The sequence below is a fragment of the Mesocricetus auratus genome, unplaced genomic scaffold (genome assembly GCF_017639785.1).
Source record: "Mesocricetus auratus isolate SY011 unplaced genomic scaffold, BCM_Maur_2.0 Super-Scaffold_100020, whole genome shotgun sequence".
In the NCBI taxonomy this organism is placed as follows: domain Eukaryota; kingdom Metazoa; phylum Chordata; class Mammalia; order Rodentia; family Cricetidae; genus Mesocricetus; species Mesocricetus auratus.
In genome coordinates, this window is record NW_024429201.1 from 39,483,609 (window position 1) to 39,509,824 (window position 26,216).

The 26,216-nt window shown below is 39.9% G+C and overlaps 1 protein-coding gene across 8 annotated transcripts in view; it reads right to left on the reverse strand.

Annotated features, from left to right (window-relative positions):
- Positions 1–26,216, reverse strand: part of Fam172a (family with sequence similarity 172 member A) — a 374,184-nt gene that overhangs the window by 321,316 nt on the left and 26,652 nt on the right. For all 8 annotated transcript variants that reach the window (XM_040729035.1, XM_040729038.1, XM_040729036.1 and 5 more), the window contains 2 exons: positions 9,757–9,858; positions 8,688–8,788 (listed from right to left, as the gene is read on the reverse strand). In XM_040729035.1, the coding sequence (XP_040584969.1) occupies positions 8,688–8,788; positions 9,757–9,826 (171 nt within the window). In that variant the 5' untranslated portion in view covers positions 9,827–9,858. The remainder of the gene's footprint in view (positions 1–8,687; positions 8,789–9,756; positions 9,859–26,216) is intronic.

The window sequence follows — 26,216 nt, forward strand, 5'->3', positions numbered from 1 at the left end:
ATCTATCATACCAGGAATAATCACTTAGGGGATTATAATGAGTAGATTATTCTAAATATTTAAAAATACAACTACATTAAAATAAAAGCTACACATTATATAACTATAATACCAAGTTTAAAATATGACAAAATTCTTTTAACTACATTATTGGGTCAAAATTTTCCATGCATGTTACGTTTCGAATATAAAGTGTCCCCTAAAGGGTTCATGTGGTGACAGTTTGTTCCTCACCTAGGGGACTCCATCACTACAAAGTGACTGGGTCATTAAAATCTCTGACCTAATGAAGGCATTGCATCACAGATGAACTAAACTGATGGCCTTTTCCAGTGAGTGATGGGAACTTCCCAAGTTAAGGCCAGGGGTCAATAGGTCACGGGGGTGTGCTCTTGGGTCACTGATCTCAGGCTTTTTCTTGCTCTCTGCCTCCACCTAACACAGCAGTTCTCAACCTTCCTAAGGGTGAGACCCTTTAATACAGTTCCTCATGTTATGGTGACCCCAACCATAAAATATTTTCATTGCTACTTCAGAACTGTAGTTTTGAATCATAATATAAATGTTTTCAAAGATAGAGATTTGCCAAAGGGATTGCGATCCACAGGTTGAGAACTGCTCATCTAACATAAGGTGAGTCTTTCATGGCCTCGAATATGATAAACTGCTCTACTACTATACATAGACCCAAGAGCAACATAATCAAATAAACATCAACTGATATTTCTGAAATCACAAGGCAAAATAAATCTTTTACATTGTTTTCTTAGGTAGTTTGTCCATGACAAAAACTAACTTATTTGTCACTGTGAGGAAAGTTACCCAACATAATGAGTCATACTGAAAAGTATTATACTTGAGGGGGAAAAAATTGGATGTTTGTTCTAAGGCAAGTCACTTCACTTTTCTTTTGCGCTCTTTACTCATCAATAAAGTCTGTGTAGGAACATTTAGAAGCCATGTTTGCAGTGTGGGGCTTGGAGTGAGCTGTTACCCACACTCGGACATTTGAACACTTGGCTCCTATTTGGTGATGGTATTTGGAAAAAATTAGGAAGAATGGCCTTCTTGGAGGAAGTAAGTCACCTGGGGGCAGGCTTTGAGGTATTAAAGTCCTGCCCAACACCCCCAGGGTGTAGTCATTGCTTTGTGCTTGGAGTTTTAAGATAGGAGCTCTCAGAATCTGTTCTTGTTTTTGAGGTTGCCACTTACCTATATGAGTGACCCAAACACTCTGGAAATGTAAACAAAACAAAACAAAAACCATTTCCATCTTTTTCTTTTTTGGGGGGGGATGTTGTATAGCTTTGGGGACAGTCCTGAAATTTGCTCTGTAGACCTCAAAATCACAGAGATCCTCTTGCCTCTGCCTCCCAAGCACTGGGATTAAAGGCATGTGCAGTAGTTCGCTAAGACTACAGATAATTACATTTTTTTTTCTCGAGACAGGGTTTCTCTGTATTGTTTTAGAGGCTCGCCTTAAACTCACAGAGATCCGCCTGCCTCTGCCTCCCAAGTGCTGGCATTAAAGGCAAGCGCCACCAACACCCGGCTCAGATAATTACTTCTTTATTTTTTAATTTTTATTTTTAAATTTAAATTAGAAACAAGGTTACTTCACATGTCAATCCCAGGTCCCTGTCCCTTTCCCACCCTCCTGCCACACCTTCCCACCAATCCCCCCCAATACCTCTCATTTCCCCAGGGAGGGTGAGACCCTCCATGGGGGTGTCCATAGTCTGTCATTTCATTCAGGGCAGGGTCTAGACCCTCCCCCAAGAGTCCAGGGTGAGAGCGCATCTCTCATTGTTGGATGGGCACCCAAAGTCCATTCGTATGCCAGAGATAAATTACTTCTTAAATATGGTACCTCTACTGTGAGTGCTTCTATGTCTCTTCCACTACCCATCAGTTCTCTAAGCATAAGCAGAGAACTTTCCCAGAATCCTCAGCCTATGTTTCTTTCCCTATCATTAAGAAGACGCTGCTTTCCTCAAACCTTCAAAACAAACATGATCTCCTTCTTTCACTTAGAGTTATCTTGAAAAGACTTTAAATTACAGATGGAAATTTCTGCAGTGTTCTCTTTACCAGTCTATACAATGTAGAAATAGATTCTATATTTTAAAAAATGTTTTCATACAATATATTTTGATTGTATTTTTGCTTCCCCAACTCCACTAAGATCCACCCCATCTCCCTACCCGCCCAACTTCATGCTAATTCTTCCCTCCTCTCAAAAACAAACAAACAAACACACACACACACACACACACACAAATCAAAGACAAGCAAAACATAGTAAGACATTTAAAAAAATTGTTCAAACAAAACAAAAGCCACAGGTATGAAGAAAAAACATTGAGGGGTGTGTGTGTGTGTCTATCTGTCTGTCTGTCTCTGTGTGTGTATGTGTGTATGTGTACACGCATGTACATACATGGGGTTGCGGAAGTCAAAGTTGTTGTCAGGTGTCACCTTCAATTGCCCTAGGCACATTTTTCATCCTTTGACACAAGAACTCTCGCTGAACCTGAACCTCACTGATAAAGCTGTAGTGACTGGCCACAAAGTCCCAAGCATCCTCCTGTCTCCACCTTCCCAGTGCTGGAAGCCAGGATTATAAGTCTATACTGCCATGCTTGGCTTCTAGGGGTTCAAATTCAAGTCCTCATGGTTATGCAGCAAACACTACTGACTGAGAGTCATCTACTAAACCCGTTTTATCTTTTGACTTTATAATGTATTCCTTTCTTCCTGCAAGAATGGAATCTTGGGGCTTACAGTACTTGATGATCCTACAGAAGACCTGAGTTCAGTTCCCAGTACCCACAATGACTCTCAACCATCTAAACTTCAAGTCCAAGGAAAGTGATATCGTATTCTGACCTTTGTCAGTTCTACATGCAAGTGTATACACACACACACACAAGTAATTGACAGATAGGTGATACATAGATATATATACACATAGATAAAAAACTAAAACAAATATTTTTAAAGAGATATAATCTCCAGAATGACAAGAATGCTTATTTTGTTGACTGTGTGACTCTCAAGTTACCTAGAATTTTTCTTGGTGCAACGCAAGCAGTCAACAAAGTTTATACAAGTTAATGGCTGAATGAATGAATGAATGAATGAATGAATGAATGAATGAAGAAAGGATGGGATCTGAATTGAGGATTCGTAGACAGAGAACCGATGGCATAATAAACAAGCAGAAGACGAAGCGGCCAGCACTACACAAGTTGAAACAGAAGGGTGCTGGCAGGGGTTTCTACAGAGTTTAGGGTTCATGGAAACCTTTTTCACAGTAAGGGTGAAGGTGATAAGTTCATTTGTGCAATCAAAATGTGAGGTACCCGTTAAACCCTGAGTGAAGGTGTCAGGTGCATAGCACAGAGGGGAGAGTGCAGAGAAAGGTTTAATTGCAAAGACATGGCTAGCAGACTTGGGAACAATTCACTAAAGGAGAGAGATCCCAGTGACAAGAAGAGCTGTTTGTGAACATTCAGCATGAAACAGTGGGTAAAAATAAAACAGACTGCATGGGAGATGGAAAATGAGTGTTCAAAGAGGTAAGAAGAAAATCAGTAGGGCATTGCAAAATAAGACCAGAGTTGAGATACTATTAAAAAAAATTTAAGTGACAAACTCAAATATTGCTGGGTGAGGAGGCAACAAGAGCTGTTAATCATTAAGATGAGAGACACATGTGCATCTAAACTGCCGCCTGGCGGGAGCTGGTAAAGAACGAGGCAGAAGATGAAACAGGTCACAGCGGAACTGTACCTGCCAAGCAGCACATATGGGGAAAGAGAAACTGCAAATCGAGTTTTCATTTTTCTCACAATTTTCACATGTAGTATGTATAATCTGTACTATACAATATTGACTATGATTATTTGGATATGAGTGAGCTTTGTATGAATTGATAAAACAGCCTCAAAATAATATGTTGATAGTCACAAAGTTTTTTTCTTTACTTTCACTTATAACTCATACACAACCTTAACTATTACAATCAGGCAGAATTGCATAGAAGGTACATATGGTCAGAATGGACAAAAGAAGAATATTAGCCTGCAATGAACATTTACCAAAATTACTCACAATGGTGTGAAGTCCTCAAGATCTACATATAGATCACACTTTGAATATACAACAACTAATGAACTAAATTTAATTAGGGCAAAATACTTCTTTATAAAAGCATAAAATAATGTATTTGGGCAATATATAATGAATCTTTGCCCTTACATTTTCCACAAAATGTATGCATATTGAACTACTCTTTATAAACTGGTAAACTAACAATTAACTTAAATCTCTGCACATGGAGGAGTGGGTAGCCACACCTTTATTGGATTATTCAGTTACTCTCTAGGCTAAGGGTCATTATCAACTATTAGCTTATTCGTAACTTATTTTTATCATGTTCTCAGCAGTTATTAAACAAATAAGTGTTCCCCAGCTTATACTAGGTATTAAGCAGTGCTGCTTTTTATATCCCAGTTATTATTTTGTTTAAATTATTTGGTCTCCTAACCCACTAATGAAACTCATCAGGAAAACTCACATATTCCTCTATCATCCTTTATTTTACAGGTCAAAATCAGGGTGGTAATCTTCAAAATTAGCAAATGAAGGCTTTGGTGTTTTCAAGAATATGAAATGTAATATTGTTAATGCTATCAAAGAATTTGAAAACTCTTCGTCTCTACTCACAGTGCTATTCATAGTGAAAGTAAGTGCTTCTTTTTGCTTGCTTATTTAGCTCTTGTTACAGTTCTCTCGAATTTGCATTACAGCTATAGGTTATTAATTTTTTTCATTTTTGGTTTTTAGAAACAGGGTTTCTCTGTGGCTATGGAGGCTGATCTGGAACTAGCTCTTGTAGACCAGGCTTGTCTTCAACTCACAGAGATCTGCCTGCCTCTGCCTCCCGAGTGCTGGGATTAAAGGCGTGAGCCACCACTGCCCAGCTAGGTTATTACTTTTTAACTGGTTACTTTGAGCAACAATTATAAAAAGAGAATTATCAAGCCTATTATGATTTAATTAAAACAAATAGGAAGGAGACCATTTCAAAATCCTTAGCCTTTTCTAGATAGCAGACAGGAGAAACTGTTATTATTAAATGCTCTCATGGCCACTCTCCCAAATCAAGTGCATGGAGAAAGAATAATTTGGTTCCTGAGTGGGTGATCTGAATTATTTTGTTCACTCTGAAAAGAGCCCATGAAAGGTAAAATCCAAGTACCATCACAACAACCTTCTGTTGCTTTCCTTTTAGTAGTAACTGGTGCTGCCAGTTGCACACATGTCTCATTGTCATAAAAAAAAAAACCTATGCTATTAACATCTTAAATGCCATATTCTGTAAATCTCTGAAGTATGTGAAAAAGACTTTACTATCTAAACTATATCTCTGTTGTACTTTGAAACATACCTAAGACTACAAGTTCAATTGTAAGAGGTGACTAATTACTAACCTGCATTTTCTTATTATTCTGAATAGTTAGTAATAGTATCTTTCAAGGACTAGAAGAAAAACAATTTGTTATTTACATCCAGAGTACAAAAACTTAACTCCTAGTTCCCTGATAGAGACTCAAACCCGAAATCATGTATAGAAAGCTAGATGAAGCCTTTTTGTAGAATTAATTAGTACTCTATGTGACCATTACTATCATTTTAAATATATTTTAACATATTAAAAAGTTTAATATATTAATCTTATAACTTTTGCCACAATATTTATACCTTAAGAAAAGCTTCAAAGACTCAAAATAAAACCAAAAGATTATGAGATTAGTGGCAATAAAATAGTTCCTTGATTTTTGTTTTTCTTCTGTCTCATACAAGGTGGCTCTTCTGACATGAGACAGAAAATTTAGATTTTACTTTAAAAAACATACTTGGGTTTAGAGAAGGAGAAAGCCACACTCCAACTCCAAAGCCAGCTTTAATCTTTAATTAGACTGGGACTATATAAAGAGGATTTGCATTATATGTCTGTAGAGAAAAGAAGAAACAAACATTTGGGAAGATTTATTAAATTTTATCCTGTTGGAAGTACAATATACCAATAGACCAATTTACTCTTTTTCTTGGGACTTTTTTTTCTGGATGATTTGTCCTTTTTCTTCACATGTCTCATCTGTCCAGTGTACTTCAAATTCCTTAGCTGGATGCCTTTATTCTCCTGAAAAAAACAAAAACAAAACCCTTTCCTAACCCTAATTTGGGGGAGGTTCTCTTTTGGCAAGTTATGTTAGCTTTAAAGTTTAAATTAAACAGCTATGCTGCTTGATAAACTATTATCTCTTCTAATTAAGGGATCTCTCTTGTTCAAATCTAATTTTATCAATTTTGATGATATCCATAGTTTTTCTTCTCCTGTGGAAACAAAAGCAGAGTCCTTTCCCCATTAAAATTCCTGTAAGTGAATGCTTAGAGGGTGATATGACCAGAATACAGTTAAGCTTTGCATCCGCATGATCCACATATGCAATCTGGAATTTCTTCCACCTAAGTCAATTTTCTCTCAGTTTCAGTTGGCAGTTCTCTTTGACTATTTAAGTCTTTGTCACCTTCTAAGGTTTTGAACAGATTACTTAGTTTGTCAGGACCTATCCCAATAGTGGGGCATAGATGGGAACTGTGTCCTAGCAATCTCGGAAAGTCATTAAGAATCTGCAACTGATCTCTCCTAATTTCCACCTTTTGGGATCTAATTTTTTGTAAACCTATTTTGTAGGCTAAATAATTAATAGAATCTCCTCTTTGTATTTTTTCAGGAACAATTTATAATCCCCAACAAGGCAAAATCTTCTTTACTTCTTCAAACATTTTTTCTAAAGTATCTACATTTGAATCAGCTGAAAAGATGCCATCCATATAATGGTAAGCTATATATAAAGGAAATTGCTTATTTATCATTTTCAACAGCTGTGGTACAAAATATTGACACTGGATTGGGCCATTTAATATTCTCTGTGAGAGAACCTTCCATAGATATCTTTTATCAGGCTGAGAATTATTATAAGTAGGCACTGTGAAGGCAAATTTTTCTCTCCTTTTCTTGCAATGATACAGTGAAGAAATAATCTTTTAAATCAACAACTATAAGAAGCCATCCTTTAGGCAATAGAGAAGGCAAAGGAATTCTAGACTGTAAAGAGCCCATTGGCTGTATCACCTTATTAACAGCTCTTAGATCTGTTACCATTCTCCATTTTCAAGATTTCTTTTTAATAACAAATAACAACCAAGGGTTGGTTGACTCTTCAATATGCTGAACATTTACTTGCTCCTGTACCAGTTCACCTAAGGCCTGCAGTTTCTCTGTTGATAAAGGCTACTGTGCAGCCCATACAGGTTTGCAGATCAACCTTTTAAAGGTAGGGCTGTTGGTGCCTTTGAAAGATCCGCAGCTGCTGTGTCCCATTCTCATACAACCTAAATAGTTAGTGACTGTTCTTTATAATACCCTATAATATTTTCTCCAGAAACATATGTTAATCTGAATATTCCATTACTGTTGTAAATCATGTCCCCACAAATTCATTCCTATGTTAGCAACATCTGGCTTTAATTTTCCTCTGTGTCCTTCTAGCCCTATACATTCAACTCATCTCATGCTCTGTTTTACCTGAAGAGGTCAATTTGAATGCCAAGATTCTGGTGCAATTATTGTTACAGCCACACCTTGTCTATCAGACCTTTGACGATAATGTCATGAATTCATATTTTTAATTTTAACCTTTGTTCACTTACAGAAGTTTGCCAAAATACTTGCTTTATGATTTTTACTGAAATTTTTGTTTTATCTTTCAAAACTCTTCTATCACCCAGAGCAGTATGTTTTCTTATATAAAGAACCTATAATATAGGTTCTTCAATTGCTCTGAGAGTTTCCAAGTTGACAGGAAATGACCGAACTAAATTTGACATAGAGACCTACAAGAGGCTCCTCAAGGAGTTTCCTGACAGCAAAAAGATTAACTTGAATATCTACATTCATTAGTCTAATGTATGCCTTTGCAACACCTTCTATGTAATCCAGAAAGGAGGGGTGCTCTGTTTGAATAATGCTTAGAAAAAGCATTGTGTTCTAAGAACACCCTGTTTACTATCCCTTTTTAAGTGACCTTGTTTACCATAATTGAAACTCTTAAAAATTCAACCTTTTAAAAATAATACTCAGAAAGGGTAAAATTTGGTGTGAATTTGTTTGCCTATGTAAATGACTTACTAGAAAATACCAAAGTCATATGAAGGATATGTCAGCATAAAAGTAGCCTTCAAATTAAGAAATGCTTCTAGTAAAGGACTAAAAATTACCAAATACAAAGAAGAAAAAGCATTTTAAAAATCACTTTTCATAAAAGGAGTATGTGAACTGTGGCATCTTCCAAACCATTACTCCTGGTACTTCAATTTGGAAAATACAGTAAAACAGTATCTATGGTGTACCTCCTGGTAGATGTTCTACAAACACTAAGAAACCACGGATGCCTGCCCAGACTACTATACCCAGCAAAACTTTCAATCACTATAGATGGAGAAAACAAGATATTCCATGACAAAACCAGATTTAAACAATACATATCCACAAATCCAGCCCTACAGAAATTGTTCAAATTGGAAAATGTAAGACAGCAATATCCTTGACATACCTCTCCCAGAGCTTCGTATCTTTTCTGGTTCCACCTGTGTAAGTCTTCTCGGTAGTTAAAAACAAATGGTTCCCCGGTTTTTATGTGTCTTAACTGCCCCTCTAAAAGACAACAAGCAATATTCCAATGATTTAGAATATATTTTAGATAATATGGAATTTACAATAAATAATGTCTCATTTTAAAGCAAACTGACACTACCCTAAGGCCACTATGGATAAGAACTGCTACCTGATGCAAAGGCATGGCCACAGTCTTAAAGAAGTTTAGAGACTATCTGGGAGCACAAATATTGAAAATCTAAGCAACTTTTCAGAAAATGAAACGAGAGTCAAAGAAAGTCAGTTATGTAAAGCTGTCATCTGTGATGCACATGGGGAATGAGGTGTACGATGATGTGAACACATAAGAATGCACTGTGGGGTCACCTAGAGGGCATTAGGGTTCAGAGTGTCCAGTAACAGAGACTGAAGAAGAGGAGGAAAGCTAACACCAGACTCACTCAAATCACAAGGCTTCCCTGTCAAAGATTAATATGCTGTATTAAAAGTTCCAGGACCTGCAGTCAAGCTGCAGAACATAAGGCAGGGAGAGCCCGGGACGTGCCGGCTATTCCCCCACCTACATTTCTCTCACTGGACTGGATTGGCTGACCCTGAGCAAGCAAGGTCTAGATGAGGCACACAGGGCTCCACACATCAGTAAGCATTTGGTAATAAAATTCCCATTCTGTGTGTTATGTGATAGTCTTCATGGAAACATGCCACATGCATCAAACAATATCAACCATCTAGTATTCCAATAAAACACTCCTAGTGGAAAACATTAGTCTCTATTTACTAAAAGGTTTAATCATCAGCCTATGAAAAAAGACAGACCATCTGGCCCCTTGCTTTCAACAGGAAGAGTCTAGCAATCAGAAGAAAAACAGCCCACAAGCTAACAGGCAACAAAATATTACTATTGATTACTATTACTATTGATACATGTTTTGTCATAAAACATTCTTTATAAAAAATTCTATCTGAAAAGTGATCAATAAACACTATGTATAATGTATAGCACTTACTTTCATTAAAAGCATATTCAAATCCTTCCAGCGTATCAGGGAAATCAAGAGGTGGTTCATCCTTCCTCATGAGCTCATCCAAATTGATCCTAGACAGCAAATCTAGAAAAGAAGTGATGGGAAATGACACAAAACTTACTCAGATTCATCATTCATAGAGAATACAAGTGAAGACCACGCTTTTAATTGCTCTAAAGTATTCCTTTATTCTGGTAGATTAATTATATCTGCTATGTTAACTGATATTACTCTTAAAATTTAAGTTCCAAAAATGCTGTATTTTGATCTAACACAGTATTAACACAAGAATTTTCCAAATCAGAATCCCCCAAGTAATCACAACTGGGATTCTCAAAATAATCTAAGTGATTATTTTGTTTGCACCTCATTAACCTTAGTCTACAATTTCCAAGTTTCACATAGCAATGTAGCATTCCAAAGACCATTAAATTTTACATATAAATGAGCTATGGTTTGTGAATAGAACTCATTGTAAAACTGATATCATATATTAATCCATTTTATGAGAAATATTAAAATGAGACATGTTGACTGGAAATGTCTGGTTGATACAAAAACAGTTTCTATTCTTCACAATACCGAATTTCACAAATCAAGAAAGGCATCCAGGCATGTGTACTGGGGCATGCCTTTAATCCCAGCACTAGGGAGGCACCAGAGAATTGGAAGCCAAGCCAGCCAAGACTCCTCAGGGAAACTTTGCCTCAAAACAAACAAAAACAACAATAAAAAAAGCCAAAAAGCTACCTTCTTAAATAAACAAAAAATGTAAACTTTTTTCTGGAATAACAATATTGATGGAAAAGTTAAAAGACAGTACACATGTCTGTCTCCCATTAGCCCGATTTCCCCTAATGACAGCAAGTTACATCAGCACAGTTCATCTGTGCACCTAGAAAGCCACACAAAAACTGTTCAAGTATTTTGTCATTTCTGTCTTCTTCGTATGGTGTCCTAGTTTTCTGAAGGAACATCACAGAGATGACTACAGTTCTTACACATGTCAAGGAGAACATCACTGATGTTACTACCCTTCATCAGCTGGTGAGGTGCTGTTTGCAGGCTTTTCCACCACTGTCAGGTTTTCCCTTTACATGGCCTGTCTTCAGAAGTGACTGAGTCTCACCAACTTTTAGGTGAAAGCAAAGGAGTCATGTTCTATCTCCTGAAGTAAGGAACACTGGCCCACATCACTGCTCACCCTTCCACACTGGAGCACGTCACTGCTCACCCTTCCACACTGGAGCATATCACTGCTCACCCTCCCACACTGGAACACATCACTGCTCACCCTTCCACACTGGAGCACATCACTGCTCACCCTTCCACACTGGAACACATCACTGCTCACCCTTCTACACTGGAACACATCACTGCTCACTCTTCCACACTGGAGCACATCACTGCTCACCCTTCCACGCTGGAGCACATCACTGCTCACCCTTCCACACTGGAGCATATCACTGCTCACCCTTCCACGCTGGAGCACATCACTGCTCACCCTTCCACAGTGGAGCATATCACTGCTCACCCTCCCACACTGGAACACATCACTGCTCACCCTTCCACACTGGAGCACATCACTGCTCACCCTTCCACACTGGAACACATCACTGCTCACCCTTCTACACTGGAACACATCACTGCTCACCCTTCCACGCTGGAGCACATCACTGCTCACCCTTCCACACTGGAGCACATCACTGCTCACCCTTCCACAGTGGAGCACATCACTGCTCACCCTTCCACACTGGAACACATCACTGCTCACCCTTCTACACTGGAACACATCACTGCTCACTCTTCCACACTGGAGCACATCACTGCTCACCCTTCCACGCTGGAGCACATCACTGCTCACCCTTCCACACTGGAGCACATCACTGCTCACCCTTCCACAGTGGAGCATATCACTGCTCACCCTTCCACGCTGGAGCACATCACTGCTCACCCTTCCACAGTGGAGCATATCACTGCTCACCCTTCCACAGTGGAGCACATCACTGCTCACCCTTCCACACTGGAACACATCACTGCTCACCCTTCTACACTGGAACACATCACTGCTCACTCTTCCACACTGGAGCACATCACTGCTCACTCTTCCACACTGGAGCACATCACTGCTCACCCTTCCACGCTGGAGCACATCACTCACTGCTCACCCTTCCACACTGGCACACATCACTGCTCACCCTTCCACACTGGAGCACATCACTGCTCACCCTTCCACAGTGGAGCATATCACTGCTCACCCTTCCACACTGGCACACATCACTGCTCACCCTTCCACACTGGCACACATTACTGCTCACCCTTCCACACTGGAGCACATCACTGCTCACCCTTCCACAGTGGAGCATATCACTGCTCACCCTTCCACACTGGCACACATCACTGCTCACCCTTCCACACTGGCACACATTACTGCTCACCCTTCCACACTGGAGCACATCACTGCTCACCCTTCCACAGTGGAGCACATCATTCACTGCTCACCCTTCCACAGTGGAGCACATCACTGCTCACCCTCCCACAGTGGAGCACATCATTCACTGCTCACCCTTCCACACTGGCACACATTACTGTTCACCCTTCGACACTGGAGCACATCACTGCTCACCCTTCCACAATGGCTCACATCACTCACTGCTCATCCTTCCACACTGGCAGACATGACCGCACACCCTTCCACGCTGGAGCACATCACTGCTCACCCTTCCACGCTGGAGCACGTCACTGCTCACCCTTCCACACTGGAACACATCACTGCTCACCCTTCTACACTGGAGCACATCACGCACTGCTCACCCTTCTACACTGGAGCACATCACTCACTGCTCACCCTTCTACACTGGAGCACATCACTCACTGCTCACCCTTCTACACTGGAGCACATCACTGCTTACCCTTCCACACTGGAGCACATCATGCACTGCTCACCCTTCCACACTGGAGCACATCACTCACTGCTCACCCTTCCACGCTGGCACACATTACTGCTCACCCTTCCACACTGGAGCACATCACTGCTCACCCTTCCACAATGGCTCACATCACTCACTGCTCACCCTTCCACACTGGAGCACATCACTGCTCACCCTTCCACGCTGGAGCACATCACTGCTCTCCCTTCCACACTGGAGCACATCACTGCTCTCCCTTCTGCAGAAAAGTAAGCCTGAATTTCTCTCTTTTGACAAGTACTCCAGCATTTGTTTCTATCAAATGATCCGTGGATGTGTATTATATGCTCTAACTAACAACCCAATACTACAACATGTATTTTGTTTCTCATATTGTATGCACTTTGGTTGTCTCCTATGCCCCTCTGACATGATTTCATCTCCTCAGTTTTGAGATCCTCTTCCTTTCTTATTGTTACGAGGCATACCATGCTTATCTTGTATCTTCCCTGCTCCAACCACAAAATATTTTGCCAGCAGAGTATTTAATGATATGTTGGGTCTGGGCTCACTGCCTTAGAAGTTTAAGGTTTAAGGTATAAGGATCATAAGTTCAAGGCCAACCCAGGCTGCACAACAATCAATAAAAGCTGTAAAAAACCCTGAAGGCGAGATATACAGCACAATGATAAAATACTTGCCTAACATTCAAAAGACCCGAGAATTCATTGTCAGAAAAAATAACAAAAACAACCACGAATTAATTAATTAAAACATAAACCACTCTAATGAATGAATTCTAATAATGTATGACTATTGGTATATAAATTTTACAAATATGAAAAGTAATGCCACACATTAATAATATGGAAAATTGTGTGCCTGAGAGATGTTATACATGGTTTTACATGGCAACTCTATTATCTGCATATGAAAACTAACTTTATGTGTCAATTTATGATGCCTAGCTGTTTGGTCAAACACTATTCTAGAAATTACCATAAAGGTATTTTTTAAATGTGTCTCTTTTGGAATTTCATTACAGGGTTTATCTGTGTAACAGTCCTGGCTGTCCTGGAACTCAATTTGTAGACCAAGCCAGCCTTGATCTCACCTACCTCTACCTGGGATTAAAGTTCTGGTATTAAAAGCATGTGTCACTGCCACCTGACTAGATGTGTCCTTTTAATCCAGAAACTTGGAATCAATAGCACAACCTAACTATATCCAATAAATTGAAAGTTTTCTTGTGTACTCAGATTCATGAGTCTATCAACTTTTACCTGAATTGCAAACTACTATAGTGCCCTATACTCTCTTATTCTGTTTCCCTCTCCCTGTCTCTTTCCCTCCCCATCTCAGTCTTCCCATTTGCCCTCCATGCAATACATATGTACATATGCCCATATATGTATACATACATAATGAATCATCACTGTATCACCTCCAACACAGACCCCATATATAACAGCACATACCACAAATAATACATATGAAATGGGCTATAGCACATAGATTGTACATTGCGATGTTCACACAACCATGAAACTGCCCAACAACACATTTCCTGGTCTTAAGTGATACATAACTCTGTGGGTATAAAATTCTAGTTACTTTGCTTCTCTGGAAAACCTTGACTAAAGTGTTCCTCAATTTTTTTGTTTGTTTAATTATTTTTTATTTCTTTAACTTTAAATAGCTTGCTTCACATGTCAATCCCAGTTCCATCTCCCTCCCCTCCTCCCACATCCCCCCACCACCCTATCCCCACTTCCTTCCACATAGGGGATATCTAGAGCCTGTCATTTCACTCAGGGCAGGGTCCGGGCACTACCCTAAGAGTCCAGACTGAGAGAGCATCCCTCTTTGTGTTATGGACACACGAAGTCCGTTTGTATGCCAGGGATAAACACTGATCTACTGCCCAGGGCCCCATAGGTTGCCCAGGCCTCCTCAATGACTCTCACACTCAGGGGGTCTGGATCAGTCCCATGCTGGCCTCCCAGCTGTAGGTCTAGGGTCCAAGAGCTCCCCCTTGTTCAGATCAGCTGTCTCTGCTGGTTTTGCCAGCCCATTCTTTGCCAATTTGCTCAACGTTCCTCTCTCTCTGTCACTGGGTTTCATGGGTTCAGTTCAGTGTTTAACTGTGGGTGTTTGCCTGTGCTTCCATCAGTCACTGGATGAAGGTTCTAGGATGGTTATAGACATCAAGTTCACTATCAGGAATGGGCATTTAAGGTGGTCTCTCCATTATTGCTTAGCTTGTCCCTTTAGATCACTAGAGGTTTCCCTGGTGCCAGATCTCTCTTCTAACCTATGACTCCCTCTTTCCCCTATTCTACCTCCCACTCAACATTCCTGTTCCCCCATGACCTACTCTCTTTTCCTCTTCTCCCTCTCTCTTCTTCCCAGCTCCCACTCCCCCCCCCACCCCTCGCCATGTTCCCAATCTGTTCAGAAGATCTTGCCTCATTCCTCTTCTCTGGGGTGCCTTGCATATCTCTCTTAGGTTCTTTTCTGTTTCCCAGACTCTCTGTCAGTGGAAATGCAGGCTGACACTATCCTGAAACTAAGAAGCTTCTGTAAGGCAAAAGACACAGTCAACAAGACAAAAAAACAGTCCACAGAATGGGAAAAGATATTCACTAACCCCATATCTGACAGAGGGCTGATCTCCAAAATTTACAAAGAACTCAAGAAGCAAGTCTCTAAAACACCAAAGGATCCAATTAAAAGATGGGGTACAGAACTAAATAGATAATTCTCAATAGAGGAGGCTAAAATGGCCAAGAGACACTTAAGAAAGTGCTCAACATCCTTATCCATCAGGGAAATGCAAATCAAAACAACTTTGAGATACCATCTTACTCCTGTCAGAATGGCCAAAATCAAAAACACTGAAGACAACTTATGCTGGAGAGGATGTGGAGAAAGAGGAACAATCCTCCACTTCTGGTGGGAATGCCAACTCGTACAGCCACTTTGGAAATCAGTATGGAGATTCCTCAGGAAAATGGGAATCAATCTACCACAAGACCCAGCAATTCCACTCTTAGGCATATATCCAAAAGATGCAAATTCATACAACAAGGACATCTGCTCCACTATGTTCATAGCAGCATTATTTGTCATAACCAGAACCTGGAAGCAGCCTAGATGCCCCTCAACTGAAGAGAGGATAGAGAAAATGTGGTACATTTACACAATGGAGAACTATTCAGCAGAAAAAAAAAATGGAATCTTGAAATTCACAGGCAAATGGAAGGTACTAGAAGAAACCATCCTGAGTGAGGTAACCTAGTCACAAAAAGACAAACATGGTATTTACTCACTCATATATGGATTTTAAACATGTTCCTCAATTTTTATAACCCTAAAATTGCTCTAAAAGTCCACTCTCTTAATAGAAAAAGCAGCCAGTCACACGAAAGCAGGAAAAGGTGTAGGCCGAATGAAGAGCAGACAAACAGGCAAACTGGTACCACACAGCTAAGCAATGCACTCAGCTGATGAGGGCAGACTGCACCACAGCCCAAACCAGTACAAACATCTAAGCAACATACAGCTATAAAGTATAAATAAGTGGCCTAAACACCCCAAATGGAAAGCAATTTCCCAAAAACCTCCAGAGTTATTTATATGACAGCTACACAGAAAGACAGAGAAAATTAAAAGTAAAGGGACTAGAAGCACTAACATATAAACAGTAATCAAAAATTAATCAGTAGTTGTCATATTACCATTAGAAGGTATACTTCAAGGAGATAAAAAAGTAAATGCATAAGAGAACCAGGGACATGCTTGTCATAATGTGAGAGGGTAAATTCTTCAGAAAAGGGCAGCAATCTAAAATGCATCTGTACCAAGTGAAAATGCTGAAGAAAACCAGAAAGCACTAAAACAACTAAGAAAAAAATCCATAATTAAAGCTGGAAGTTTCAATACCTTTTCATATTAATGAATAGAGCAAGAACACAGAAAATAAAGGCATAAAAGACTTTAAATATCAATTTAACCTAATTTACATTTACATAACCCATGAAATAGTCATTTTACATCTTTTTATGCTTCAAGTATTCATTGTTTATTTTGACTAAATTTAAAATTACAATACAATTACATCACTTGCACCTTTCCCTATCCTCCCTCCAACAACTCCTGTGTCCCCTCCCTCCAAGCCTTTCCACCTCACACCCTCACTCTCCCGTCTGTTTCTTTCATACACACACACACACACACACACACACACACACACACGGATACTGCTGAGCCACTTAGTATGGCTTGTGTGTACAGGATTTCATGGCTAACCACTTTGTATTGGATAGCCAATTAAGGGCTCATCTTGGGAAATGCTAATTCTCCTCTCTCAGAAGTGACTGGAAACTTAGTCAACTACTTGGGGCTAGTGGAGTCATGGATCCTAGAAGAGAACCTACTACCATGGCCTTCCTAGAGCAGCATAATTGCCAACCATAAGTCTCACACCCACAGAACCCCATAGGCTGTATGCAAACATCAGCACATCACATGGAGCCCAGCATCAATGGATAGAACCACAACACAACTCCTGTAGTAAGGTTCAGGGAACGTCCAGGAAGAGGGGGAAAAAGATCCTGAGAGCCAGAGAACCAGAAAGACAGCTGTGACATTGTGTCTTCTACAAATGACAGAAAAGTTTCACCCACAATACCTCAACAATATGGCTCCTAAACAAGACCTGAACAACGATGTAATGAAAAGACATGAACTCACAGAAAGGAAATCCATTGAAATCCATCTCTGCAGAAAGAATTATAGGCAACTCAATACTTTTGAAAGAGCACAGGAAACATTCACAAAAACAGCTGATATTCCAGGCCACAAGATAAGTCCCAGGGAATTATAAAGGACTGAAATCACATAAACCAAGTCTTTAACCACAAAAATAACCTAAAATTCAATGAAGACACTTTCTTGAAAAAGTGTGAGCTGTGCTTGACAGTGCATCCTTTAATCCGAGCACGCCAAAGGCAGAGGCAGGGGGCTCTTTGTGAGTTCAAAGGCAGCTGAGTTACATAATAAGTTCCAAGCCAGCAGGGCTACACAGGGAGACTCTGAGTCAAAAAACAAACAAAAAATAAATAAACAATTGTTATTTATTTCCTTTATTTTTAATTACTTAGTAGGGGGATACAAAAGGGGTAGGAAGGACCAGAACAAGCAAAAAGGCGCGCGGGGGGGAGCAATGTAGGTAAGGAGGCGTAAGGGGACACTCCACAGACCAGTCTGCAGGGGTAAGAGGACAACTCTCTCAAGTACTTCTCCCCTGCTGCCTCCTGCGATCCAGATAAATAGGCCTGTACATTAGCAGCTCTACTCACTGACCCATCCTGCACACTACCCCTGTGGACTATATCTGGAATTGACTAAAATCCCTAATAATGACTTTTTTTATTTATGTTTTTTATTTTTAATTTTATATACCAACCACATTTTCCCCTCCCCCTACCCAAGCCCCATCCTCAGAAATGGTAAGGTTTCTCATGGGAAGTCAACAAAGTCTGGTATATCAAGTTGAGGCAGGACCAAGCCGCACCCCCCCCCATCAAGGTTGAGCAAGGTATCCTTCCACAGGAAATGGATTCCAAAATGCCAGACCATGCACTAATGATAAATTCTTGTCTCACTGCCAGTGGCCCCACAGGCTGGCCAAGCCACAGAACTGTCACCCACATTTAGAGGGTCTAGTTTGGTCCTATGCAGGTTCCCTAGCTGTTGATCAAGAGTCAGTGAGTTCCCACTAGCTCCTGGAAGCTGTCTCTGTGAGCTTCCCCATCATGATCTTGAGCCCATTGCTTATATAATCCCTCTTCCCTCTCTTCGACTGGACTCCAAGGATTCTATCTAGTACTTACCTGTGGATTTCTACTTCTGCTTCCATCAGCTACTAGAAGAAGGCTCTATGATAGCATTTAAGGTAGTCATCAAACTGATTACAGGGGAAGAGCAATTAAGGTAGTCTCTCCACTATTGCTTAGAGTCTTAGTTGGGGTCATCCTTGTCAATTCCTGAGAATTTCCCTATTACCCCATAATGGCTGTCTCTATCAAGATGTCTCTTTTATTACTCTCACCCTCCATCCCACCCCAACTCAAGCATCCTGTCCCCTCATGTTCTCACCCCCTCCCCTCAACCCCACACTCACAATTCACTCAGGAGATCTTATCCATTTCCCCTTCCCAGGGGCATCCATGCATGTCTTTCTTAGGGTCCTCCTTGTTACCCAGCTTCTCAGAGGTTGTGGATTATAGTCTGGTTATCCTTTACTTTACATCTAATAACCACTTATGAGTGAGTACATACCATGTTTGTCTTTCTGGGTCTGGGTTACCTCAATCAGAGTGTTTTGTTCTAGTTCTATACATTTGATGTCATGTTTTTTGTTTTTGTTTTCTGTTTTTTTTCCATAGAGTAATACTCCGTTGTGTAAATGGACCACATTTTCTTTATCCACTCTTCAGTTGAGAGGCATCTAGGTTGCTTCCAGGCACTATTACAAATAATGCTGCTATGAACACAGTGGAGCAAGCGATCTCATGATATGAATGTGCATCCTTTGGACATATGCCCTGAAGTAGTACTACTGGGTCTTGAGGTAGATTGATCCCAATTTTCTGAAAAATCACCATACTGACTTCTAAAGTGGCTGTATAAGTTTGCACTGCCACCAGAAATGGAGGAGTATTCCCCTTTCTCCACATCCTGTCCAGCATCAGTTGCCATCAGTGTTTTGATCTTAGCTATTCTGATAGGCATAAGATGGCATCTCTGAGTTATTTTCATTTGCATTTTCCTGATGATTAAGGATGTTGAACAATCTTTAAGTGTTTCTTAGAGCCATTCAAGATTCTTCAGTTGAGAATTCTCTGGTTAGATCTGTACCCTATTTTTTAATTATATTATTTGGTATTTTGATGTCTAGTTTCTTGAATTCTTTATATATTTTGGAAATCAGCCCTCCGTCAGATGTGGGGTTGGTAAAGATCTTTTCCAACCCTATAGGCTGCCATTTTGCCTTATTTACCCCATGTCCTTTGCCATACAGAAGCACCCCTGTTTCAGGAGGTCCAATTTATCAGTGTTACTCTCAGTGTCCGTGCTAATAGTATTATATTTACGAAGTGGTCTCCTATGCCAATGTGTTCAAGGCTACCCCCACTTTCTCTTCTATCAGATTTAGTCTACCTGGATTTATGTTGGGGCTTTTGATACACGTGGACTTGAGTTTTGTGCATGGGGATAAGATATGGACTTACTTGCATTCTTCTATATATCGATAACCAGTTTTGCCAGCACCATTTGTTGAAGACACTTTCTTTTTTCCTTTTTACAATTTTGGTAACTTTGTCAAAAATCGCGTGTTCATAGGTATGTGGATTAATGTTAGGGTCTACAATTCCATTCCATTGATCTACATGTTTGTTTTCATGTTAATATCAAGCCCTTTTTATTTCTATAGCTCTATAGTAGAGCTTGAAGTCAGAAATGGTCATGCCTCCGGAGGTTCCTTTATTGTACATGATTGTTTTGGCTATCATGAGTTTTTTGTTTTTCCCTATCAAGTTGAATATTGTTTGAATATAGTTCTTTTGAGCTCCATGAAGAACTGTGGAGGATTTTGATGGGGATTACATTGAATCTATAGATTGCTTTTGGTAAGATTGCCATTTTTACTATTTTGATCTTACCTATCCAAGAGCAGGGGAGATCTTTCCACTTTCTGGTATCTTAAAACAATTTCACTACAATCAGAAACAAGACAAGGCTGTATACTCTCTCCATATTTATTCAATTCAGTAATTGAAGTTCTAGCTAGAGCAATAAGACAACAAATGGAGACCAAGGGATACAAATTGCAAACGAAGAAATCAAACTTCCCCCAAAAATTCAACCAGCGAACTCTTACAGCTGATAAACAACTTCAGCAATGTGGTGAAATACAAGATTAACTCGAAAAAATCAGTAGCCCTTCTATACACAAATGATAAATAGGCTGGAAAAGAAGTGAGGAACCATCACCCTTTACAACAGCCACAAGTAACATAAAACATCTTAGGTTAAGTCTAACCAAACAAGTAAAAGACCTGTATGACAAGAACTTTAAGTCTCTGAAAAAAGAAATTGAAGAAGATATCAGAAAGTGGATTTTTCCTAATTAAATCAATTGGAGTGGGAAGACCCACCTATAATCCAGATCTTTTGAAGCGGGGATCCACCTTTAATTTGGGTCATGCTTTCTGGTCCACTGACAGTAGGGACATGGGAGAAGGAAAATTTTGCTCTGACTGCTTCATTCCTTCACTGGCATTAAAGCCTACTTTGGGATTCTGAAGTATACTGAAGGCCAGCTGAAATCTCCAGCTCCGTGAACTGAACTACTACTGGAGTCTGGGATTTTTCTGAAGACAGTCACTGTTAGACTAGTTGGACCATGGCCAGTAAGTCATTCTAATAAACCCCCAATAGATGGAAAAACAAACGGACGGATGGACGGATGGATGGACAAACAGGTTTTATATATAGATTCATTCTATCATTTCTGTTCCTCTAGAAAACTAATACAAAAAGTAAATTTGACAACGTACTTACGGAATGAAAATGAAAAACAGTACATCTGAACTTGTGGGATTCATGAGATTGCCTATGGTCAGCAGCAGAGCACCAACCCTGAATTTATGGAATTCAGCGCAAGCAGTGTTCACAGGGAAAATGGAATTAAATCTTTATACAGATGCTTTTCTAACCTAAAATTAAGTTCATCCCAATGAACTGACCACAAGGTAAAAACATCCTAAATTGAAAATGCCGTGACTATACCAAACCTTCAAAGTCATAGCTTGGCAACACACCACACCACACTGCATTGGCTGTTCAGTTGTCCAAGGCTGCCTTGTCTGCTGAGCTCAGCACTGCCAGCTGGAGGAACCACAACAAACTATCACAATATGTGCTACAGACTGGGGACCTTCCATGTGGACACTGACCTGTGACACCCTACTCTGGTTTCAAGGAGTGAGTTTTTAAAGTATACACCAACTAAAACTGAAAGAACAAATACCAAGCAGCATACAGAGAGCATCAGACAGCAAGACACGGTCAAATCACATGTACAGCCCAGCAGAAAGGCACTGGGGAAGAGGCAGTCTCTCTCTCGCTGAGGTCCTGGCGCCTCAATCCCTCTGCAGTTGTGTTTATGGGACAAGATAAACAACAGCAACCTTGACTGGAAACGCTTTAACTTCCGTAATGTTTTTAACACCTTTTTAGTGGTATGCTGTTTTCCTTTACAGAGTTAGAGGTCAGCCTGCCCGAGACAGGAAGTTTTGGAGCACTCTTGAAATAAACCAGCTGGAGTTTGGGGCAAGAAAGCCTTTTACTCCCAGAGTGTGCTTCCAACAAGCCTAAACAACATATGACAGCTATTAACATAATATACATTACAGCTGGCTGAAGAAACAATCAAAGTTCAAATTTGTGAAATTTCTATGAATCCACAATGCTTCCTAAAGCTGAAGAATTCAGAGTGCCGTAAGTCAGGCACTACATGTCTTCCCAAGTAAGAAGTCTTGAATAAATTCCCTGTGGTGGCTGGAATGAGAATGTCCCCATAGGTGTGCATGTTTGAACACTTGCTGCAAACTGGTGCAAGTATTTAGAAAGAATTAAAAGGGGGTCTTGGTGGAAGAGGTGTGTTACTGGAAGTGGACTTGGAGGTTTCAAAGGTCAACACCCTTCCCAGATAGAAGCTCTCAGCTACATCTGGTGTCATTCTTGCCTACCTGTTGTCACACACCCTACCATGATGGTTATGGACTCTAACCCTATCAAACCATGAACCCCAAATAAAAAATGTCCTCTATAAGCTGCATTGGTCATGATGTTTTGTCACAGCAATAGAAAAGAAACTATGTACCAAATAGTAAGCACTGAAAATATACATATGAGTAACATGATATGAACTGAACAGGTTATATTTAATAATGTGTACATGTATATGCATATGTATATATATGTATATAATAACAGTTAGTAAAAAAGAATGCCATAAATCTGAAGAACAGCAGGGAGAAGTGTATGTCAGGGTTTTGAGGGAAGAGAGTAATGTAAATAAATTATAATTAAACAATTATAATCTCAAAAACTTTAGTGATTTCAAAAAGGTAGGTAATTAAGACAGAAATTGATATCAAGAAATGGGTTATTACTGTGACAGGCCTTAACTTATGCTGTGTTTATTTTTGGTGACTGTGGACTTGGAACTAGGAAAATGGTTGAATGTCTTTTTTTTTTTTCAGCATCACTAAGCCATTCTTGTTATGCAAAGAGCATAATGTAATACAGAGGGCAATATAAACACATTAATACCTCATACATCAAATGCATGAATAGCAAAGTTAGTCTCCATCTAAATATTGTCAGGTGGGCAATTTAAACTCTTGCATTTGCTAGTCCAGATTTTTGGCTAACTGAATATTTCTTAAAGTAAGTGAGATACGAAGAAAACTCTAAAACTGTGAATTTCTGTTTCAACTTTTCTTGCCAGGTAGTTAAAAAAGATTTACTGGGTACATTTAACTTTACTTTTCCATGTGCCTGTGTGTGGCCTGTGTGGTGTGTGCATGTGTACATGAACACATGCCCCTGTACAGACAGGTGTTGGCCAGAAGTAAACATCAGGTGTCTCCCTCAGCTGTCCCTCCACCTTAATTTTTATGTTTTGACTTAATGTCTCCTATTAACCTGGAGCTCACCAATCAAGTAAATTGGGAGGCCAAAGAGTCCGGAGATTACTCATCTCTACTTCCCAGGAATAGAGTTACTGGAGTACAATGGTTGAATGTCTTAAACTGGGATTATGGGGCCATTCTAGCAGGACTTTGGAAGACAGTGCTGAGAGCAATGTGGGCTATGGAAGCCCAACTCAGGAGGTGCCACAAGGGAACAGTATTAGCAACTGGGTTAGACATAATCTTGTGATATTTTGGCAGAAACTGTGGTTGCTTTTTGTCCTTGTCCTATGATCTACCTGTGGACTGATTCTGTTAGCAAAGGGGATCGTCAAAAAGCCTGTGGTAGTGTGAATGAATGAAAATGTCCTCACAGGTTCATGGGAAATGGCATTATTTGGAAGGATTAGGGCGCTGGAGTAGGTATGGCCTTATTTGACGAAGTATGTCACTAAGGGTGGTGACTTTGAGGTTTCAAAAACTCAAGCCAGGATCAATGGCTCTAACTCTTCCAGCTGTCTGCCAATCCAGATGTAGAACACTTGGTTCCTTTTCTGGCACCATGTCTGTCTGTGTGCTGTCATGCTTCCCACTATGACAATAATGGACTAATCCTCTGAACCTCTATGCTATCTCCAATTAAATGTTTTTCTTTGTAAGAGTTGCTGTGGTCATAGTGTCTCTTCATAGTAATAGTAACCCTAACTAAGACACAGCCTAATATAGAAAAGGCCTAAGTGATTTTCTACTCAACAGCAATCACAATCATAATGGGGTGGGATAAAATGTCCTTTGGCTCAGCCAGTTCTCCAAACAACAGGAGAAAAAGTGTGTACAAGGACAGTTTATACAAGTGTGATTCAAGGACAGGGCCAGGCGTGAAGCCAAACTTCACAACACTGACCATGTGGCTTTAGTGTTATAAGAGATACAAGACTAAAGGGTTGTGGAATATTCTCTTGCAGTTAAGGAAAGCTACTGAGGCCAAGCTTACGGCAGGGGAGTCCATGTATGTAGGCTCTGAAAGATCATGGCGTGAAGCTGTCAAAATTGAGCCAGGTTGAACATCCCAGGTTGTTGGAGGTACTGAAGCTGAGGATTTGTGCCTGGGAGATCTTCATACACAGTGTGGGACTAGTCCAAGAGAGAGATGTCAGAAAAGCTGGAAGGACATAGCCATCTAGGCCTTTTGAATGAGACATGAAGTTACAGGAGTTGGAGTCTGCCTGCTGGGTTTTGATCTTGTTTTGGTCCAACATTTTCTCACTGTTTGTAGTTCTCTTTTGGGAATGGTAATCTATACTCTATGTCATTGTATATTAGAAATATGTAATTTGCTTTTTGATTTTATATGAGGTTAAGAGACTACCTTAAGTATCAGAAGAGACTTTGGATTTTAAAAAGCCTGAAGGACTATGGGAAGTTGAACTAAGTACATTTTGCATTATACTATTGCAACAGGCCTGTTGGGATGTAGAGTAGAATGTTCTGGCTTCAATGAGAATGGCCCTCACAGGCTAGCACACTTGAATATTTGGTCCCCAATTGGTGGAACTATCTGGGAAGAATTAGGAAGTGTGGCCTTGTTGGAGAAGGCCGGTCACCTGTGGGTGGGCTTGGAGGTTTCAAAATCCAACACCAGTCCCAGTTAATCTGATCTGCCTCCTTCAGATAATGCTCTAAGCTCCCATGCTCCAGCACCTGACTACTGCCTGATCCCGGATCCCTGCTGTCACTGCCTGATCCCGGATCCCTGCTGTCCACTTCCTGATCCCTGCTGCCCACTTCCTGCTCCCTGCTGTCCACTGCCTGCTCTCTGCAATTATGGTTATGCACTCAAACCTTCTGGAACCATGACTCCTGAATTAAATGTTTTCTTGTATAAGTTGTCTTGGTTACAGTGTCTTCACAGTATATAGAAAAGTAATTAAGAAGACATTACATAAGCATTTGAAGAAATGTGAAATAATAATCCCAGAAACATAAAGAAAAGAAGAAAAAGAAAATATGGTTAAAATCTAAGGCTTGCAAAAACAGATCATAGCTTTATAAACACAGTGATAAACCACTAAGCAGAGCATCAGGAAAAAGAAAAAAAAAGACTAGTATTTCCAAGGGACATATGCTAGGAATGTTATGCCAATAAATTCAACAACTGTGGTAAAAATGGAAATTTTCCTTATTAAACAATCCAATCTGAAAAAAAACAAAATATCACAAATAGTTCTATATCTACTCATTAAACATATTAAAATTTTAAAACACTCCACAAAAAAATAGACCAAAACACCTGACAGTTAAAAAACAAAGAAGTCATACTATTTCCACAAAGAACAGAAAACACTTCCCAGTCCATTTTAAGAAGTTGATATTATCATATCAAAAGCAGTACCAACTTTATGAAGAAAGTTATAAAAGCCATCAATAAATTAAGACCAGAATCTGCAGTGTGTGAAAGGGTAATAAGGCAGGCCCAGATAGAATTCATCACAGGAATGCAAGGCTGGATTAACATCTGAATATCATTCAGTATAATCCCTGAAGCCTAAGATTCAGATTTTAGGTCACCTCTAGAATGTTTCTTATTATCCACTCCAGACTGGTGACTAACTAGGGTCAGATCACACAGACTCAGATCCATGAAGAATACCAACAGCTAACAAGTCAGATCACATAGACACAGATCCATAAAGAACACCAACAGCTAACAGGTCAGATCACACAGACCCAGATCTGTGAAGAATACAACAGCTAACAGGTCAGA